The sequence below is a fragment of the Chrysemys picta genome, chromosome 11, assembly GCF_011386835.1.
Source record: "Chrysemys picta bellii isolate R12L10 chromosome 11, ASM1138683v2, whole genome shotgun sequence".
Classification (NCBI taxonomy): domain Eukaryota; kingdom Metazoa; phylum Chordata; order Testudines; family Emydidae; genus Chrysemys; species Chrysemys picta.
In genome coordinates, this window is record NC_088801.1 from 57,726,565 (window position 1) to 57,748,630 (window position 22,066).

At 39.4% G+C, this 22,066-nt stretch overlaps 2 protein-coding genes across 17 annotated transcripts in view; one reads left to right on the forward strand and one right to left on the reverse strand.

The window, feature by feature from the left end:
- SPATS2L (spermatogenesis associated serine rich 2 like) overlaps positions 1-22,066 on the forward strand; it is a 166,035-nt gene that overhangs the window by 114,944 nt on the left and 29,025 nt on the right. For 15 of the 16 annotated variants that reach the window (XM_065560913.1, XM_065560910.1, XM_065560912.1 and 12 more), the window contains 5 exons: positions 6,309-6,417; positions 9,714-9,763; positions 11,039-11,279; positions 17,565-17,765; positions 18,442-18,577. In XM_065560913.1, coding sequence (XP_065416985.1) covers positions 6,309-6,417; positions 9,714-9,763; positions 11,039-11,279; positions 17,565-17,765; positions 18,442-18,577 — 737 coding nt within the window. The remainder of the gene's footprint in view (positions 1-6,308; positions 6,418-9,713; positions 9,764-11,038; positions 11,280-17,564; positions 17,766-18,441; positions 18,578-22,066) is intronic. The other variant, XM_024104056.2, reaches the window with a different exon arrangement.
- LOC135974151 (serine/arginine repetitive matrix protein 2-like) overlaps positions 1-22,066 on the reverse strand; it is a 994,828-nt gene that overhangs the window by 80,386 nt on the left and 892,376 nt on the right. The window lies entirely within an intron of this gene.

The following is a 22,066-nucleotide window of genomic DNA, read 5'->3' on the forward strand; positions in this document are numbered from 1 at the left end:
CAAAAATTGGGGCATTAGCCTGAACCACACAGCCTTGTCACTGGCATGCATTAAATAAATACAGAAGACATGCCTCTGTACTCTCAGATACCTGTATTTTTAGAATCAGTTCAGCTCATGTCTAGGAGAATCAATTGAGTTTAATTTTTAATCTAAAGTGAAAAAAATCCAGTATTGATTTTAGCACCGTTCAGTGGGATTGAAACAAAATTGGTTGTTAACTGGCTTGTTAGTTATCAAGATCAGGCATATATCAGGATGGTAAGTAAACACTTTAAATTAATTGACCATAGTAGTAACTTTTTTCATGGGGATTGTAGCAGCTATGTACAGAGGTTTCAGAACAGGCATGAAGTGTGAGCTTTCAGCTAAGTAGTTTATGTTGTCATTTTGTCAGGAGTGTATAAACTAACTCAGCGAACCCCAGAGATGTTACTTATTCATCAAAAACTTCCTCTTTGGGGAAGATGCCATGAGGGAGGGAGTAGAAAAGAGAGACGAAAACAGGCAGTAATTACTGCCTAATGCTTATTAACAGCAGTATTGTTAAAGTTGCCTGGAGACCAGTCGAGACTAGACAGGAACCTGAAAGACCCAAAAGAAACAATGAAAATGTCCGCATTTGTTTCTGGTGGAGACATGGACATTTACTGCTACTAGATGGCTTTCACTGTTAGATTATGCTATATTTATGTATTTTCAAGCTTGGATTATTGGAATAGCCGTATGAGACATGCATCTTGTTTCCATGAGGGTCTCAGGTGGACAGAAGCCATGTATGGCCAAATTTTCAGTGTCCTCCAGCCCTCTGTGGGCATGTCTCACTCATCAAAGTTAACAGTTCTGTACTTTTAAAAAAAATCAGTTTACTATTCTTTCACTTAATTCAGGATTGTCTTCAGAGGGATTTCCCATGTTTTAAAAAAATCCTACAAAAAACAATTAAATTTGTCTGACAAGATTTGTTCTTTATAAAACTGGGGTAGAAGTTAGCTACCTTGAAGGGACTTGCTAACATTTTCCCCCTTTTCTGAATTTTGTTGCCACATCTGCTCTTTGCTGGTTGTTGGCACATCCCCAGTAATCCTGAATTAGGGCTCAGTTCTGCATGTTACTTAGTGTGCACAAACCCCTGTGCCCTCATCGACTACCATTAACTTGGTCCCTGATTCTGTAAAACCTTTAAATGTGTGCTTCAGTCTCATTGACTTCAGTGTGACTTAAGCACATGTCTAAAGTTAAGCACATGCTTAAGGCCCCAAGTCAGCAAAGCATATAAACATGCTTAACTTTGAGCATGTACTTAAGTCTATTCAACAAAGCACTTAAATCAACAGGATTTAAACACTTGCTTACAATTAAGTATGTGGTTAAGTGCTTTGCTGAATCAGGGTCTTAAATGGGGCTGTGTATGGATGCAGGGGTCTGTCTGTGCAGTCATTTTTAGGACTTGGGAATTGTATTTTATGTTTTAATTGTTTTTAGAGGAGTGATTTAAACTGAAACACAGAGTAGTTAACTCTTGCAGCATGATCTCAAGGAGAGCAAACTCAGGCTCCTTCAAATCAATGTGGAAATCTGCTCTGTGTCTAGGCCCCAAATGTGCAAATGTAGCTACTGTCAGCAAGAGCATCCCAGCTGATCTCATCTGCCAAGATGGAACACATTAACAAATAATTGTCAATAGTTCAGCAAGTTTGTTAACTAGCACCTTAATGCCCTAGAATGCCTGTCCTGCAACCACACGATGACATGGAATCATTAAAGATATTTAAAGTCCTTACATCTCGACCAGATAAAGACAGATGATTATGAAATTAAAGACTGTTAAATAGTTCATAAGCACAAAGGTGCCAAATTAAGATAGCAGGGTCAACTGTAAATTTGGCATTTCCTAACTTATGAGTGCTTTACTTTGCAACTTGAATAATGTTCTTGTAGCCTAGTGGTTTTGTTCGTATGTTAAGGACCATTATAAAGAGGATAGTAATCAATTGTTTTCCATGTTCATTGCAGGTAGGACAATAAGTAATAGGCTTAATCTACAGCAAGAAAGATTTAGGTTAGGTGTTAGGAAAACTTTCTAATTATAAAGATAGCTTAGGACTGGAACAGGCTTCCAAGGAAGGTTGTGGAATCCCTGTCATTGGAGTTTTTACAAACAGGTTAGACAAATACTAGTCAAAGATGGTCTAGGTTTACATGTTCCTGCATGAGCATGGACTGTATGAGCAAGGTCCATTCCGACTCTCCATTTCTAAGATTCTGTGGTGATTCATGGAGTCATTACAAATATTTGACTTTCCGTTAGTCTTACTTTTAATATTTTTTCATCTTATGGTCAGGTTCTGTTGAATAGGAAAATATTTTGAGTTCTCTCAAATAAAACAAGGAAATACCAGTATTAATATAGACTAACTGTAAATGTTTGGTTTTGCAGACTTTCAGGTATTAATGCTATTTCAGTGCTTATGAAAGAAACTATTTCCAACTTCTTGTGCCAATTTTTATCCTGTGTTTCAGTGATAACTATAATAAAATTAATTTACTATGTTTATTGATGTGAAATCATATAAAATATTCAATTGTTTCAACTATTCTATCCCTTGCTGCATATGTGTGTTGTCTGGCAAGATCCCAGCGCCAGGCATGAAAGGGTTATGTTTCAATTTAGAACCCTTGAGTTGACCCAGTCTATTATAATCCAGGGAGAATGTGATCACACTTGAGACACATCTGCTTGCTGATAGAAAGCAGATCCTAAAAACGGCAACTAAATTATGGAATTTCAGTGATGCAAGAGTATTGGACTGCAAAGAGCATTTCTTTCCCCCAAAAAATTCACACAGCACTGTCTTCATTAACATAAAGTGATGATATTAGTGATGCAGTAGCTGAATCAAATCATACCCAGATGAGAGTGGGATTCTTAAATCACTTTGAGCAGATCATTGTGACATTTGTAACCAAACCATTATTATTATTATGTACAAAATCTGTTAAAAAACAATGTAGGTTGCGAAGCCAAGCATTCAAAAGTTAGGAAATGCCAGATTTCTGGCTGCCCATGCAACCCTGGTGCTTCCATGCTGTGCAGTGTATGGGACACTGGGTTCTATGGGGAAAAAAAGCAAGTGATCATGTAATTAAAGACTAGCGTAATACATACGTACATGGAGTCCAAATTAAGATGATGGGGCAACTGTAAATTTGGCATTTCCTAACTTTTGAGTGCATTACTTTGCAACTTGAATATTGTTATTGCAACATAGTGTTTTTGTATGTAATTTCCTAGGGTTTTTGTTTAAAGAAGAATAAGATGAAACTCAATTTTCAGTATGTATAGCTGTAAAAGCCCATCCTGGATCACCGTACCCTGAAGCTTCAGCATAGACTTTACCACTTGAGCTACAGGACTAACTACATTAGCTGGCAGCAGGAAAAGGCTATTATCCCCGTGTGGCAGATAGACTACTGACACCACATGCTGGGTCTAGGGTGGGTGGGGGAGCCCAGCTTGGCTCTCGTCTCTCCTGGGAAGTTGGCTGGGGACTGCTGCCCCATATGGTCCCCCTGAGAGGGGGATGGGATGCTGGGGCCATGTGCCAAGTCCAGGTGTATGGTCCCAGGAGGGAGAGTCTGGCCTGGCTCAGCCCAGGCAAGCTGTCTTCCTGCTGTAGTAGCAACCCAGTGTTCCCAGTGTAGCATGTGGTGCTGCTGCTGCTTCGGCATTGACATGGGCTGTGTTCTTTAGAATGGTCATGATCAGCTATTATTTTGGCAGGCTCAGGAACACAACGGAGAGAAGGGTAATAGCAGGTTTTAATACCACACTATAGGGATCACTATCACCCCCCCACCCCATGCATTGAACCCTCTTCATAACTCAGTAAGATGAGGGAAAGTGGCACATACAACATGACTTCTGATATAGTACTCATTAGTACAGAAGAAGAGTTGATAGACTTGGACCACCCTAGATGGAACGATACAAGACAGGAGGAGAATAGAACCACCCCAATGGGGAAAGGGTGAGAAAAAGGAAAAGGTAGAACTAGGCTCAGGGGAGAAGAGCAGCCCAAGCCTCCAAGAGTCCTGAGATTCTGCACCTCAGAAAGGGCATGGGGAGGAGCTTAGGGGTCAGTTCATGGGACTTGGAGAACCAGAAGCTTTGGGGAAGGAGGGGGACAGGGGCCAACAACAGGGCTGACCCCAAGATAGAGGGGAAGAAAATGAGGCACATGGGCCTACACATTGTACATGGCGTGAAGATCTGAGGACTGAGACCAAATTGTGTGGACATTCCTTATGTTTTTTGTGAGTCGAGGATGGAAGGACCCAGAAAGGGGATCCTACAAGACTTCCCTGGGACAAACAGGAAAGTAGAGAGCCAAGTGCCTCCTACAAAAAGGGGAGGGTGTGAGAGGAAAAAATGCTCTTGGGTAGAGGGAGGAGTGTGACAGAGTGCTGAGAACTAACAGATGGGATTGTCATGCTGTGTGTGTCACTCATAAGCCTAGAATATCTGTTGGGTCAGTGGGCAGTGATGGAAACAACTACAGGCATGGTTGAGAGCACTTTGGGGGCAGAATATCACCAGCTTGAATCATCACTGGCCCCTGGTAGAACCCAATGGAATGTTGAAGTCCAAAGGTTCTGTGGCAGTTGGAATGTGACAGTTGATCAGAGAAGGTGGGAAGCTACATGGGGTAATAGAGGTGGCCGTGCCTCCAGCAAGGGTGCATCTCTGTACACAAGCCTTGGGGAACATGTATAAACAGCATCATTGCTCACGACAACACAGTGCATGGAAACAGAGAAAGACCTCCATTTTTGGCTTTTTTTACAGACATGATTTTACCAATTACACCAATGCAACAGCATGTGCTTTTAGTTACTAATCCAAAAATAAGGTGTAAACAGATCTAAGATTCATTCCCTTAGAGAGCAGGCTAGTAATGAGTGCCAGATAATGCTTGCACTGCTATAAGGCAATAATCAATGCATGCAGGATTTCTCAATAAAATAGCTCAGAAAGCTGATTGGGAACAATCAGATTTTTTTGGAACTGATCCCTCTCTTTCTGAAAGTGCTGCCAGTGGCCTATGTTCGTTTGTTTTTCTGAGTTTTTATATTTAAATGCCCAATAAAGCTTGAGTAGCATAAACAAGAGACATATGCAATGGGTTTGACATAATTTTTATTTACTTTCAGCTATGTTGTGTGGGAATAAGAAAGTAAAACATCAAGATGGTTTCCAGTGGAAATATTGTATTCAAAACCCAATAGAAGAGATCCTTAGTGTAAATTTGTCCTGAAGTCAATGGAACAATACCACTTTACATAGGTTGAGGATTCCATTGACTTCAGTAGAGTGCAGCAGGGATGTATTTGGCCCACCATGTCATTGTTTCAAATACCAATAGTAAGATATTTAATACTAAAAGTTTTTGGATCTTTGCTCTCAAGACTGCATTTATTATGAGTGATAAATCAGAGGACAAGCTTTATACATTCTCTTCGTTTTAGCATATGACTTCTTTTATTAATTAGAATACTTTGCAACCATACAAGGATCCCAATGCACATTACAAACGTGAATTAAAGGAGCTTTGCCATGCCCCTATGCAAGGTAGGTCTATATTTTAAACCCATTTTATAAATGGATAAACCAGAGGACAGAGAAACTATGTGACTTGTTCAAAGTCACACAGTGTCAGTCTAGTTCTGTACTACAAAGTTTTGTTGACATATCTATGTTAGGAGTGTGAAAAAACAACGCCCTCAGCCAACAAAGCTATACAGGCAAACCCCCTTGTGTAGATACAAGTATGCCGACAGAAGAGGGCTTCTGTCGGCATAGCTAACGTCATTCAGAAAGGTGATGTTTCTACACCGGGAGAAGGTCACCTGTTGGCACGTGCTATGTCTACACTAGGGATCTCCACTGGTGCAGCTGTACTGCTATAGCTATACCACAAAGCATTTGTAGTGTAGACAAGGCCTCCAAGTGGTATGTCCAGGAATAGAAACCAAATTCTATCAATGGAGTTACTCCAGATTCGCACCAGATGTAACTAACAGCAGGATTTGGCCCCAGGAGTTCTGACTACCAGTTCTAATCACTAGAAGCAATTGCTTGTATTGGTTGCATGCAGTGATTCAGAAGATGTATAGTATTACTTTGTACAAATAACCTATTACAAAACTGCAAGCAATTCAGATACATATGCATTTTTTTTCTGAGTGACTTTATTTCATCTAAATGAATATGCTAAAACTGCATATTTTCATCTTTTTTTTTCCAGATCAATGCAGTTCGATCAATTGTTCCTAACAAAAGCAATAATGAAATAGTTCTGGTGTTGCAGCAATTTGATAACAATGTAGATAAGGCAGTTCAAGCTTTTATGGATGGTGAGTATACTGTACATATTTCACTAAAGCATGAGGAATTAACACTAAATACTTTCTGGTTGCCTGAAATGTGGGCTGTAATTTTGTTGAAATGTCAAGAACCATGACTGCTTGTCTGTACATTTTCTGTTAATTCCTAGTAATTTTCACCTTCACTCCACCAGTGTTGCCAGCCTGAACTGCCTAATTATTTACTTCTCCCTGTCTTTCCATTTTCTGCCACATCATTCTTTATATCTGGTGAAGTATCAGGGGATAGCCATGTTAGTCTGTATCTACAAAAACAACAAGGAGTCTGGTGGCACCTTAAAGATATAATGCCTGCAGCTGTAACTTTCACTTTATATGTGGGACTCCCTCCTCGATCTATTCTGTACAGTCACTTGCCTCCCCTCCTTTAACTCTCTCCTCAAAACCCACTTCCATCCTGACACTTACAGGAAATTGCCATCCAATAGTAGCTGGGATGAAGGCCAGTGAGAATCGCTGGTAATTATTAACTTATTTATATTTCTTTAAAAATTTGAATGATTAATTTAGGCACATACAGTCCATATGTATTACACGCATTCTCCTTCCCCTCCTTGCCTCTCTTGTTTGCTACATTCATTTGTCTCACCTTGTCTTAAATTACAGAGAAAAGATGGTCCAGTGGTTAGGGCACTAACTTGTGACTCAGGAACCCCACGATTAATTCCACACTCCGCCACAGACTTCCTGTATGATGATGTTCAAGTCGATTAGTATCTCTGGGCCTCAGTTCCCCATCTGTGAAATGGGGATAGTAACATTTCCCTACCTCACAGTGGTGTAAGGATAAATACATAAAAGATTGTGAGGTACTCAGATACTATGGTAGTGGGGGGCATATAAATAAATAAGATGGATAGATTTGCAATAATATCTTTGGGGAAGGAACAGTCTCTTATTGTGTGTTTGTACAGTTGGGCCCTGGTGCTGATAGGATCCTTTGGTGTTACTGCAATACGTAGAAATAATTCTGTTTTTCATATCCTATTTCAGCCTTTCAGAGATTGCTTCTAAACATTGACCAATAAAGAAGATAAAATGTGTGGCTTGAAAAGCTACAGTGTCTCTAAATATAAAGTGAATGAAAACATAAAAGTGAATATATCAGAAGAAGGTTACCAATGATAAAAAGCAAGGATGGTTCTAAAGCAAATGCCAAGATCCCCTGAATTTTGTGTGTGTGTGTGTATTGAAATTTAAACATAGATTTGAATTTTGCAAATAGCCTTTACCTTTATAATGGGCTGAACCAAGTCTCCAGTGAAACGTTGGAGCATTCTAAATCTGGAGCAAAATTTTACAGCTTGATCCCATCTCTAATGATAAATGAAGACATTTGTATTTAAATAACACTCCTTATGTAACACTAATATATTTGAGTTCTCATTTAAATCCTTTGATTTGTAAAAAAACTATTTTTACTATGCTTGGCACACCATTAGGAAATCTTGTCAAATCTCAGGGTGTTAGGACTGCTTTAAGAGTTGCTGTATGTTTACTGGTTTCAAAAGGCCTAGGCATATTCAAAAACAAACAGCAGCAGCTAGGTTGTCTATGTAGCCTGATTTCAATACAGTATAGCCCATAGAGACATTATGAGTATCCCACTGTATTACTCACTTTATATGCATGTTGTTTAACAAGGAGATATTTATAGATGTAGGGATATAGATATATATTTCTGTTTTAGAATAACTGTCTAAAATATATGGTCCAAGAAGCACCAGTCAGCCTGGGCCAGAAATTATATACCAAGATACAGAAAGCAAATGTAAACACAAAAACTATATACACATGCATCAAAATTCTTCCATCAGATTCATACGGTGCATCTTGATACAGGCATCCTACTCTCCATTTATCACTGCCATTGACAACAGTTAGATTTTGATACATTTAGCGGGTACAGGAAATCAGAGTCTATATCTGCCCCAACATGGATCTGGGTGAATGAATTAAATCGAATTATAACATTTTTTTATTTTATTTTAACTAGCTACAACAATTTTTCCTAGTTGACGTATGGCCTGGGGAAAGTGGGGAATTTATTTTATTTTTGTGCTTCATGGTTATTCAATATTCTACAGTGAGAGGTTGCTGTTTATTTTATTTATGTGGACCTATAATGTTTTAAATAATTGTCAGAGGTATGAGTGCTGAGTAAGTGCCTCCTTGTCATTTTAGAAATCCAAAGAAATAAAGCAAATAAATGTTGTTAATTCCTAATGACACTTATTTTTACCCAGTCATACAATTTACCACAGACATGATGGATTAATTTAATGAGTGTGACATTGCTTGAGTCATGTAAAATGAGATTGTGCCCAGTACTAGTCTGTATACATTAAGGAACAATCCTACATCTACAGGGATATGTGTTAGATGAACCGAAAGGCCTTTTCCATCTATAGATTTATTTATTTTTAAAGGGTTGTCCAGAATATACATAGAAAGCACATAATTGTGTGGTGTGTTATAAAAAGTTCATTGGCATATGTTTGGATGACCATGTTCTTGATGAGTGAATTAGGCAGATCATCCTAAAAGAGTGCCAATAAAGCCTTTTTATTTCACCATCATATCATCTGAATATGACAGATATTTTACAGGAGATATTGGAGTAAAATGTTAAGTTTTTAAATATTTTTCTTTTTAAATAATCCTCCACCAGTGTACCACCTAGGCTGTCTTAGAGAGGCAAATACTGTTAGAAATGAACTAGGCTACCTTGGTACCTTTGGCCGCAATGCATCCTTAATTTAAAACACATGAGCAAAGCACTTAAGCATATGGTTTCAATGGGACTTAAGCAGGTGCTTTGCTGATTCAGGGCCACAAAGAGCACATATGCTAAGCAGCCTGCATGCTATAGTCTAATGTGAAGCATAAGAGATTTCAAACCAGAAGATTATAGATATATTATGTAGAGATACTCACTATATACAGGTTTGTGTCACTGTTTTCCTACCATGAATTTGTCTAATTTAGAGAATTTCTAAGAAAATTTTTCCAATCTTATGATAGCGAGACAGGTAGATGCAAATAATAAAACTATGGATGAACTGTAAATCAAATAAATATGACATTGAGGAACATAAAGTGAAATACAGCAGATTGTTTCTCCAACATGTGAAACACTTGCAAAAACAAATGGGAACATAAGAAACATCACCTACCTAGGAGCCCAGGAATCATTTCTGAACACCATTGTTTTTTATCACAGCCAAACTTTTTTGTTGAAGTATTTTTATCTTTTCCTACTTTAGGCAGTGCAGCTCAGGTACTAAAAGAATGGAATATGACAGGGAAAAAGAAGGTAAGGACTCACTCTTGAGAGTTAAAACATTAATACCATTTATCAGCGTTCTGTAGTAGAGTGTAGCAGCAATCATTGTTGCCAAATCTTGTGCTAATTTGCTAACATGATAAATGATTTGATCCACATCTGTATTCAAAAGGCTTCAAAGTAAATGTGCACCTTATTTTCTAATTCACCTCTGTTATCTCTCTAGATTGCTGCTCAGGTAAGGTTTCTAGGTCAGTAGGGTACACACATGGGAACCAAACTCTAGAAATACACAGAATGGCTCGCCAAAATAGTACACCTAGACTGCACAAGAAACTTTAATATATACCTATATGCCGGCCAGCAGCAGCCCCTTGCAGAATCTCCAATAACCACCCAAGGTAGGCTATGGCTGCCAGGAGTATGAATAATCTGTGTTGGGGCAATGTATAAGGATAATTACCAAGTCAGGATCATGTAGATCATGCCCCAGATGTCTAGGACTGACCCTCACCAACAGATTGGTTCTCTAAGGGTTACCTCATGGACTACCTGGGGCCATGGATTCTCAAACCTTTGCACTGGTGACCCCTTTCACACAGCAAATCTCTGAGTGCAACCTCCCTTATAAATTAAAAACACGTTTTAATATATTTAACACCATTATAAATGCTGGAGGCAAAGCAGGGTTTGGGGTGGAGGCTGACAGCTCACGACCCCCCCCACATAACCTCACGACCCCCTGAGGGTTCCTGACCCCCAGTTTGAGAACCCCCGCTCTAGTGCGCACCTTCCAGAATGAATCCTAGTGGTTTTGTTTATTTAAAACAAACAAACAGAATGCCATTGTGTACATACTCACTAAACACGCTCCGTAAGGAATTAGTCGCATTACGAGGTCAGTACTTTTGCTTTTGACAATAATGAACTGCTCAGCCAGTGTGATTGCAAACTTTTGTGGAGGCAGCACAATTCAAAGCAGGTACTTGAAAAGAAGCTTCTTGTACTATGATGCTATCATGGTTTAAAAATGCAAATATTCCAGGCAGTGAAAGAATAAATGTGGTGTAGGACTCTAACTTCTGCTCATATTTTATTTTATTTTTGTTTCAAACAATGTATATATTCAGTTGAACAGATAAAGCATATCACAGTACATCATGGTCTGTAAATATCATTACAGTGATTACAGCTTGTGAGGCTTTTTTCAGAACTGAAGAGAATGAACAATTTATTGCTCATATTTTGAGTTAGTTTGATCAATGCTGAGTAATGTTTCTGTCCTTGAAATATTTCTCAATTTAGAATAATAAAAGAAAAAGAAGTAAATCTAAACAGCATCAAGGCAATAAAGATATGAAAGAGAAGAATGATAGAACTGAAAAGGTTTCCCTAGAGCCCCAAGAGATATATAGCTGCCATCTGAATGGATGTGGCAAGGATAACTCTTCCAGTGACTCGGCCAATGAGAAATCAGAAGTCGTTTCTCATGAGAACAAAAGCTGTGGATTCGAGGAGGAGGTGCAAGCACATCCAGAAATCACAGGTCAGTGTGCTCTGCAGAAGGCACGTTTATAGCCAGGGCTGGGCCAAGCCAACATGCACAAAGAACTTGGCACCTTTACTGAAGTAATGTTAAATTTAATTTTAAAAAATCAAGCAGACAGCTGTGTTTGGGCAAAATAGCCCCTAGTCTTACAAGGAAAACCAAGCAGGAGGACCCCACATGGGAACAATTCTCTTTTCAAGATCAAGATCTAAATGTCCTTATCTCAAGAGAAAAAAGGACTAAAGTCTAATTAGACTAGTTGAACGTGCCCCATCACCAGGCAGTATAGGCAGTTGAGTGTCTGAGAGAGACAGCAATGACAAGGCCCCACAAAACAGCCCAAAGTGACTCTGGCTTTAATGGAATGTCACATGATTCCCTTATTTCTTAGTCACAGCCCCTTCTGCTTTTATTTACATACTGTAGTCCCTATCTAGCTGAATAGCTGCAAAACTCCCAATGACTTCCCTGGGACCATCCTCTGGCCCTATTGCTAGGAGATTCAATCTGGCAGCTTCTCTGATTACATGCTGTTCAACCAGGATTTGCATGGTGTCTCTGGAACTCCTGGAGGCAGTGATGAGAGTTGCAGTCTCCCACTGTGGGGCTCTTTTGAAATGAGGTTTGTTTGTTTTTTTGCAACATCAGTGAAAACAAACCTCAGCCTTTTGGGGAGGATACTGAATGAAAGCCTACATGCCTTTGCCTTCAAGTATCCATCCATAAAGTTCATGTTTATTTTTAATTGTACTTCTTGCTGATACGTTTTTCAACTCCTAGCATTTCAAAACTTCTGAAGGGCCTAGATCAATGCCACTGTTGTTGTTGTTCTTGCTAAATCTTAAGCAATACATAAAAAGTTGCATTGCATTAAAGGCGCTTACCTTGAAGTCACTTTGTTCATGATTACAAACATGCTACTCCAACCAAACTTTAAAGATTTATGCCAAATATATAGCTGTCCTGAAACTGATTCTGTGCTACTTATAGAAGACTTTGGTGTCGGTGCCAACCTCTGGCCAACGAGATACAAATTCCAGCAAAACAGAATAGCTGAGCAAGGAACTCTGTCTTGAAAAAGAGACGCATGGGTGAGGTGCAGAAATGTTCTTATGTTTCAGCAAAGGCTCTCAATTCCTATAGCTAGAAATGTGTTGTGACGACGAAGTTCCAAATTTCCATATCAGAGTATAATGATCATTTATTTTGAAGTCTATAAATATTCATGTAGTATTATTTTCTCTGTAATATCTGGTAATGGCTACAAATACATCAAGCTGCCTCAGTAACTGTCTTGGAGGTGCCATCAAGGCTGGAATTTTCAAAGTTGGCGAGGTGCATGAATACAGATACACATGCCTAAGTGGGACTTAAGTTTCCATGAAATTTTCAAAAAAAATGGTGGATGTGAGTGCAAGATACCTCTATTCTTTGAGGAGAGTGCCTATATTATTTGGGACGTTGTGTGTGTGGCCAGGGGGTTAGGTGTGTTTTCCATCTCTTTCAGTTGATGCAAACAAAAATTTTATATGTATAAAATAAAAACATGTAAAAAGATTTAAGGATCCTTGCAATTAATGACATTGATTTCACAATTCTACTATAATTTTACGTTAATATAAACGAAAGTATTAACCATATCCAAATAGTATTAATTATTTAATAAACAAAAGTATAATTGCAAATTTTCTGCAGCAAAAGCAGATAGTTGCTTAATTCTACTATGCTACCGAAACATTCAAATTTAGGAAAATATCTTCCTGGCAACATTCTGAAATGTGGTGGAAAGATTCTCCTTTAGTTCACTTTCAACTTGAGCATGAGGAAATACGTTGATTCTATAGAAAAGCGCAGTAGCAGCCTTGTTTCGGTCAAAGAAGCAATATATATACATATTGCTAAACACGTATAGAAGTTAAAGGAATGGTACACATCAAAATGTTGAGTAGGATCCCTTAGAGGTCAGTTGCCATACCCTTGTGGCTTCTGATCAAGATACATGACATGCATTGAAGAGCTGGAAAACAGTTTGAAATTAAGTCTAGCATTTCTAAGCATCTTGGTTTAGATGTTCCCTTTGCATTGTAATCTCCTTTGTTTTGTTTGTCCTTTTTTTTTTTTCACTTGCTTCTGTGTTTTCCAGTGTTCATGTGATACTTTTCCATCAGACATTTATTAATGCTCTCAGTTCTGAGCTCTGCTCTGAGCAGTACATTTATTTGGTTTCCTAGATACTGGGTCCAGGGTCAATTTCAGGTGAGGGGGCATTTTAAATGTATTTCCAGCTGTTCAAGCCTGAAAATTATCATTTGAATGAAATGAACTTAGGCAATGACAAGCCTGGTGTGACTTTGTGGACCACAGTTTTAGGCCAGAGGCCAGTGTGCCTATGTAGGTTTTCTGACATAGGGACTAGGATACACTCCCTGTTCGTATTCATGGAGTTTCCTCTGAATCATCCTGTCAGAGGCATGGGTCTAGGCAGGGCTTGTGGAAATGGAAGGGGATTCCCTTTCACAACCATCAGATGCTCGTGATCTAATGAGGACATTGGCTTCTGCTCCAGGCTCATATGTCTCCTTACAGCTCTTTAGGCTCCCCTCAGCATTAGGTGGGTGAGGCAGCAGCATTAGCTCCCCTGCCTCCCCTTCCCTGACTTAGCTTCCTGAGCCATGAAATCCTCAACACACAGAGGGGTTTCTGGGACCAGAAGGGAGAATGCAGCAAAGCTGGTTGTCTCCCCTCACACCACATTCTACTATCCTACCTGTTGTGGTGGAAGGTAACCCGTTGACTGCTGTCTTTGCTCACCTAGTGGTAATGCTGTTACTGCTGGACACAGTCCATTGCTCTTTAGTTGAAGTACCTTTTTTTCGTTGTTTCTTTAAGAAACTTTTTTTTTAATTGAGAGTTGTGATATAACAGTCTGCAGATTATAAAGCTAAGAGAAGGTTTAGAGTGAAGTCCAGCTTACTTGTTTCTTACACGTGGTCCCCTGGAGACCTTTCTGTCAACCAGGAATGCCTTACGGCAGTGGTTCTCAAACTTTTGTATTGGTGACCCCTTTCACATAGTAAGCCTCTGAGTGCGACCCCCTCCCCTTATAAATTAAAAACACTTTTAAATATATTTCACACCATTATAAATGCTGGAGGCAAAGCAGGGTTTGGGGTGGAGGCTGACAGCTCGTGACCCCTCATATAATAACCTTGTGACCCCCTGAGAGGTCCTGACCCCCAATTTGAGAACCCTTGCCTTACGGCTTCCATCAAATGTGCTCCCTACCCTGAATTGCCATCTGCCTGTCCCCTGCCAGCCCTGACACACACCTTGTAGCAGGTGGCTCAGGAAGGTCTGTTGTCAGCTTTACACAGGATTCCCTCATACCAGGGCAGCTCTAAGGTCACTTTGTGTCACTCTGGCAGCACATAGTGACTTTTGCGAGGCCCGGGATCTGGCCCCTTAAGTGTCTGCTGTCAAATCATTATTTATCATTGCTCCATTCCTGCTGCTCTGAGACCTTTGGGACTGCCCTGTCAAACAGCAGTGTCTCCCTCAAACATATTTGGTGGCTAATACTTCCCAGTAGTTTTCATCTGCTGTGTTCAAGCACCACAATGCTAGACGGCCCTTTCTCCATTTACATCCAGCCACAATTTGGCCTTGTGTATTTCAAAAACTTCTGATTCAACCATTTACCAGAGCGGGGATAAGGAATCCCATTGCAGTTGAGACACTACCTGGGGACAGTTATAACTGGTACTGTACATTAAGCAGCTGTTATTTCTCTTTTTAGAAAAGGCTTAGCCCAATGAACACTAATTGTGCCTTGTTGAATGTGTCCATTTAATGAATGATCTTTCTCTAACATGGTGCTTTCAGTGACATCTTTCTGCAGCCATACCACCTTTTCCTATGATCTTGTAAAAACTCACAGTTTAAGTATGGTCATGTCATGACAGTACTTAGAAGATAAACTGTCAGATAAAACCCAGCATGGTACTAGGGGCACTGTGCTGCTGCAGGTGCCATCTTTCCTGTGAGATCTAAACCCAGTTCTGGATCACACATAATTAAAGATCCTATGGCATTGTTTCCAAGGGCAAAGGTGTTAACAGTTACTCTGAAACAGCCACCATTTAAAAGAATGTCCTAAAAATAGCTAAATATCAGCTCATGTAACCTCTTAGGCACTATAATTTAATAGTAAACGTAAATCAGGCTGAAACATTTAAAGCGCCATATTGCCACATTATTGTGGGTTTTGGACTTAGCTGAAACTGGCCTGGACCTGGCTTGGCACAGAGGGCTGGACTAGATTTTGTGAAACTGGATACACATATGCCATTTTGAGTCCCACTTTTCTCAGTTGTTTTTCATGTAGGGCAATTGTGCTAACTTCCCCAAACTACCTGTTTACATCTCAAGAGAGCTTTTCCTCAGCAAACGATTCTGTCAAGGCAATTTTTTTTAAAGGTTTTGAATGTCAAGGTGTTATAAAAAGATAAAACACACATTCCATGGTCCGTGGCGCAGCTGGAGACTCAGAGTGAGTTTCTGTGAGCGTTCCATTACTAGCAGGTCTGATAAACGCTTAACCGTCAATACACCAGAGATCACATCTTAGACTAGAGTATTAGTGTTCCAAGCCCTCATGAAATACAAAATGCCACAAAAATTTACTGTTAGCTCTTATTACACAAGTCATTGATTTTTCATTTAGATGTTTGTTAGAGTCACAGATCCCTAATCGTTGTTGTAAGTGTTGCTGAACACTTACAACACGGTTGTAAGTGGCACGGTTCTGCAGGGATTTGATGCGGACTTCCCCAAACTACTTTAATTTTGCTGAATTTCCTCAATTGAACTTGAAAGTCTTGTTGCAACATGTTTAGATGTTGTTTGCCAGGCTATGTCGATATCTTATTACTGGGCTTCAAAGTACAGTAGAACCTCAGAGTTACGAACAGCTCAGGAATGGAGACTGTTCGTAATTCTGAAATGTTCATAACTCTGAACAAAATATTATGGTTGTTCTTTCAAAAGTTTACAGCTGAACATTGACTTAATATAGCTTTGAAACTTTGCTATGCAGAAGAAAAATACTGCTTTCCCTTTATTTTTGTTAGTAGTTTATGTTTAACACAGTAGTGTACTGTACTGTATTTGCTTTTTTTTATTTTGTCTCTTCTGCTGTCTGATTCCGTACTTCCGGGTCCAACTGATGTGTGTGGTTGACTGGTCAGTTCGTAGCTCTGGTGTTCGTAACTCTGATGTCCTACTGTAGAACATTTGACATTTCAAACAAGATGCCAGCGTAAATAACAGATGAAATATGTAAATGGTAGAAACTATTTTTAAAGTATAACCACTTGTCAAAGTGGGTTTGTTAAGAGGAAAGGCTATTTTCATTTGTCATTTTTCTTCATGAATGTCCAAAACAGTTAATTAAGTTCAATAATAGTAATTTTGCACTTAAATAAAGAATATCAAAGCCCTTTACAAACAATGTGCCCAATATCACAAAACAAGTTGGGACAGATATGGGAATAGAATCCAGGAGTGCTGACTCCCTGTCTGCGGTTTTAGCTGCTAGACTGGTTGCCTTAACTACCTATTAAGACTTGCAGAAGGTTAAAGGTAGTCATGTAAGCGCTGAGTTCTTGGCTCCTACTCCTGTGTACAGACTACTACATCTGAATTGAAAAGGTGAAAATTTGCATTTACATTCTGCATAATTAGGACTCTGACGGTCTGATATTTCTTGTTTCCACAGACCCCTACAAATTTTTCTAACTTGGCTATTTTTGTGTATGTTTAATTCTTTATCTTCTCTGATATACCTTCTAATCCTCTATAAACAAATAAAATGATCACAACATTCTACACACCACACATTCATACTTCAAATATTTTGGGGCCTGTTTCTCCCCATGCTACTCCAGACTTATGCAGTCTTACCCCTGTCTAGTTCAGGCCTACGACATTTGACGAAAGATTAAAATGAATGAAGTACATAGCTTATGGAGTAAGATATTTGTACCATTTCAGCATAGAAAAGTCAAATCTCTTTATCATTTTTTGACTGGTGAAACACAAAAATCTGCTCAAATTGGTTTTTAATCACAAAGCCATTGTAATTCTGTTCTGTCAGTTTTTCAGGTTTTCTGTAGAATGCACACTGCTGAAACAGAAGCTTCATTTTACCAATGTAGAAACATTCTGATCCAATAACAATGAATCAGAGTAACTCCCTACTCACTATTTGATATTCTCTTTCAGACAAAAACCTGGAGCACAAGAGAATATCTGAAGAGTTAAACCTAAAGTCTGTAAGTGGAACAGAACAGCGAGATACTTTTCAGTCATCAGTTCAACCTCTGAGTAATGTAGGCAGGCCAAAGTCAAAAACATCCACAGTTAAAGCATCCGTCCCTGCAGCCCATCTTGAAACAAAGCCAGATGATTCAATCAAGAAAAAAGGTAAAACAGATTTCTTTTCCTATTACAATTCATCAGTTGTTGTTCAGGGAGGTGATCAGATTTGCAGTGCATCATAGGAGGACTGCATCAAGAGCTGACATGAGGAGGAGAGGCAATGTATTGGGAATGGGATACCAGGGAATATTGCTCTTTACAGAAGACCACTGTGTGGGTTTTTTTCACTCTCCTCATCATTCTGAGGGGTTCATATGTTTAGTGGATCTGATTCTGATCTCCTGTAATCAAGGGTAATTTCGCTGAAGTTAATGAAACTACTCCAGTATGTGTGAGGGCAGAATCAGGCTCAGTGTAACTAACGTGGGCAGGAGTATACCTATTCTGTCTGAAGTGCTTCTTCACAAAGAAAGTGTCATTTTGGAATTTAAGAATGTGTTGTCAGTGTCTAAAACTAGTGTTTGTCCTAGCTTTGATCCAGGGGCTGGAATGGGGTGAATTTTGTCTAATGTTTTCAGAAGTGGAAGCACTATAGAAATGTTAATGGTGAAATTGAGGCCTTATTAAGTCAGTGGGAAAACTTTCAATACATTAAGTAGGACCAGAATTTCACTATAGCCATTCATTACAAGAAGCACTTTGGAATTTTTTTCTCCCACCAGATTAGACAACAATCGGGTTGTTCACTTTTATACAATTTTTGTTTGTTTGTTTTTTTTAGGTCCAAACATTGAAAAGTCTGTGAAAGATTTGCAACGTTGCACTGTTTCTTTAACTAGATACCGCATGATGATCAAAGAGGAAGTGGATAATTCAGTGAAGAAAATCAAAGCTGCCTTTGCTGAATTACACAGCTGGTAGGTAAATCAGTGTGGGAAAGACCTCTTCAAATCCTGGGCAAAGAGGGGCTCATGCAGGCTACAAGCGTCTCAGGGAAACTTTATTTAAATCCTGTTTGTGTATATCATTTGTTTTTAATCAGAAAAGATACAGTGTCAATAAGTCACACCTCTCAGACCTTAAAATGCTAAAAAAGCATATATTGAGACACATGGGCCCAATCATAATTCCTAACAATAAAATAAACCGACATACAGGGTGGGAGTTGAAAGGTCCTTTTCTTTGGCCTAAATTTGTCCTATTGACCTCAGTGGGAGCAGAGTCAGGCCAACATTGAACACTTTTGAAAATCCCACCCATAGAATTCATTAAAGTTCTCCCAAAAGAATCCATACAGTATATAACAAAACTTACTGGCATATTCTGTCCTCAGAGGGGTAAGTGTGATGCCCAATAATTCAAATGGAGGTCTTGTGCACACATCTGAAGGAGTTGGCCCTACAGATACATAACAATATAAATGTGATATCATTCTGCGATGGATCTGTTATGGTATCTCATGGGGCTTGCTTCAGCCCCATTAAAGTCATTGGTAGTATTTCCAGTTCCTTCACGAGGAGCAGGAGCAGGCACACAGTCCAATATGTTCAAATAGTGTCTTGAGTCAGGGAGTGAAAGGTGTAACTAAAGGGATCACTCATGAGCAAGGATAAAATAAATGTAATAAAAATAACCAAAAGTAAAGGAGAAATTCTGCTCTCACCTCTGTGGGTGCATCTAATGGGGTTGCATCCAAATAACTGAAATGATCATTTGGCCCCAAGGCTTTTCTAAGTATATCAGATATAGATTTCTGTTAATATCTAGTGCCCTACCAATACCCTCTGCTCTTGGAGGCATTGCTGTGTCGAGGGGGGAATAGTGAGTTGAGCTGTATTCTATGGGTAACCACACTAATGGAGTGAGGCAGTTTAAAAGCAATGCCAAAACAGTGCCTCTCTCATGTGCCCTGGTCATTCCTGGTCGGTAGCTAGCTTCACCCACTTCTTGAGCTGTCTCAGCCTGCCCCATGTCCCTCCCCTGGGAGGAGAAGGATTGTGTGGAGCTTGTGGCATTTTATTCCCTGAGCAATCACTCTCCATGATCAAGGGCCATTGCTTACATTCTGACAGCAAAAGTGGCTGGAACTCAAGAAGTGAACACTGGCCTTTATTTTGAGCAGAGACTCTAGTTCCTGGTGCTTGCTGCTGGAGTTCTATATGTTGTAATTTAATACATTAGACAAAGACAAACAGTCTTATTATAACATCAAATCCTAGAATGCATAGGAAACTCAATCTTGAAAGTACAATCTCGTACCATTAATTTATTCAGCAGTCTCTCCTGTTCAGGATAATAATCAGCGGTCTTACTACTGCTCACACTTCCAGCACTGTGCTTTGACTTAAACTACTTACTTTTTACCGACTGATAAATATACTGAGCTACAATGAACAGAACAGTGATAACTATTCAGTAGTCTGAGTGCTCTTCTTAATTACCTTATCCTCTTTCCACCAGCTGCTGATGCTTTCTTTAACTTTAAATTCAGGAACACGGGACATCAGTAACATATGCAAAATCCCAAAGCCTGGTGCTACACGCTGAACATATGGGGCCCAATCCTGCAAACACTTACTACCAGTCACAGCAGTTACTATTGTGACTAGTCCCATTTAAGTTACCACACCACGGAGCAAGTGTTCACATGATCAGGTCACTTCTTATTGTGCACATAGGATAATACAGTGCATACAAAGTTATCCCAGAAAGGTTATTTATTTCCCAGGAAGGCTGGTGGAATGACTATGTATTAGTAGTTAAAACAAAGAGATTGATGGATTTTCCACACATTCAATCAGGCAAAAATTAGGCCTAACAATCAATTGCAAGATGATGCACCACATCACTGAGATTTTCACCCCAGACTTCATTCCTTTAGGGTATCTGTGCTCTAACATTGTGATGTATGAAGGAAACTGTTCTGTGGGGCCTGAAACTTGAGAGGCATGGACCTGCCCTATTGCATTCTAGTTTCTTATAGACTAGCTGGCACTTCTGTAGCCTAATGAGCACGATCCTGCTCCCACTGAAGTAGATGGGAGTTTTACTATTGATTTAAATGGGAGCAGGAGCAGGTTCCATGTGCCTTTTGAACTGATTTCTTATCACTGTAAATATATTTTGATGCATGTGCTGTCTAGCATAGCAGCTCTTTATAAGCTAAAAGAGAAATAAATAGAGAAATGAATACTCATGTTTCTCAATCTGCTAACACACTAATATGGGAACACAGATCATTTGCAGGCGGACTCGAGACAGACCTCTACAGCTCATGCTTCATTTTTATGACCTAATGAATATCATTTACAGATCTAACTAAGTGATTGCAACTACCTAAACTTAAAAATGTCATTAATTGCATTTGCAAAGCTCCCAGCACAAAAAGGAAGAGTGGGTTGAAGCTGAGCTGCAAATCAGACCCCTTCTGTCAGTTGACTTAGTTAAAAGGCATTAAGGCTTCCTAGCAAAATCTGTGAATATGTTTTATAATGCAAAGTTCCATGCAAAATACCTATGAGAACGAACGGTGATGCAATGGGTTAATGGCTTTAATCAGTATGCACCTGGGTTTGCAACTACTGCCACTTAGGCCATAAACAAATATTAATATGATGGCTTCAAAGCATTTTTATCTGAAAACATTAAATACTTTTGTATGACTGGCAATGGCAGTCTCTGTTCAGCAGAGCTCCTAGGTTGCCACAAAAGGGGTTGTTGATGGTAAGCACTTAGGTGGGAGAAGCTGGCACGGCACCCTGCTCTGTGATGCCTGGATTCTAGTACCATGACGACCTCACTTTTGTGTGTCCTGAAATTAATTCTAAACATGTGGCTAAGCATAATGAGTGCCCCACTTACTGTTGGCCACCATCTATTTGTAAGTGGCCACTCTGAGTTATATAACCTCATTCAGTATTATGGTATTCTCTGATAGAGAACTTAAAAAAAAATAAAAAAGAGAGAATGATCAGATATGTAGATAACACAATATGTTGTGAGAGAGACAACACAGCTTTTGTAAAGGGAAATCATGCTTCACTAATCTATTAGAATTCTTTGAGGGTGTCAATAGATGTGGACAAAGGTGATCCAGTGGATATAGTGTACTTGGACTTTCAGAAAGCCTTTGTCAAGGCCCCTCACCAAAGGCCCGTCAGTAAAGTAAGCAGTCATGGGATAAGAGGGACGGTCCTCTCATAGATCACTAATTGGTTAAAAGATAGAAAACAAAGGGTAGGGATAAATGGTCAGTTTTCACAGTGGAGAGGTAAATAGCAACGTCCTCCTAGGATCTGTACTGGGGTCAGTGCTTTTAACGTATTCATAAATGATCTGGAAAAAGGGGGTAAACAGTGGGGTGGCAAAGTTTGCAAATGATACAAAAGTACGCAAGATAGTTAAGT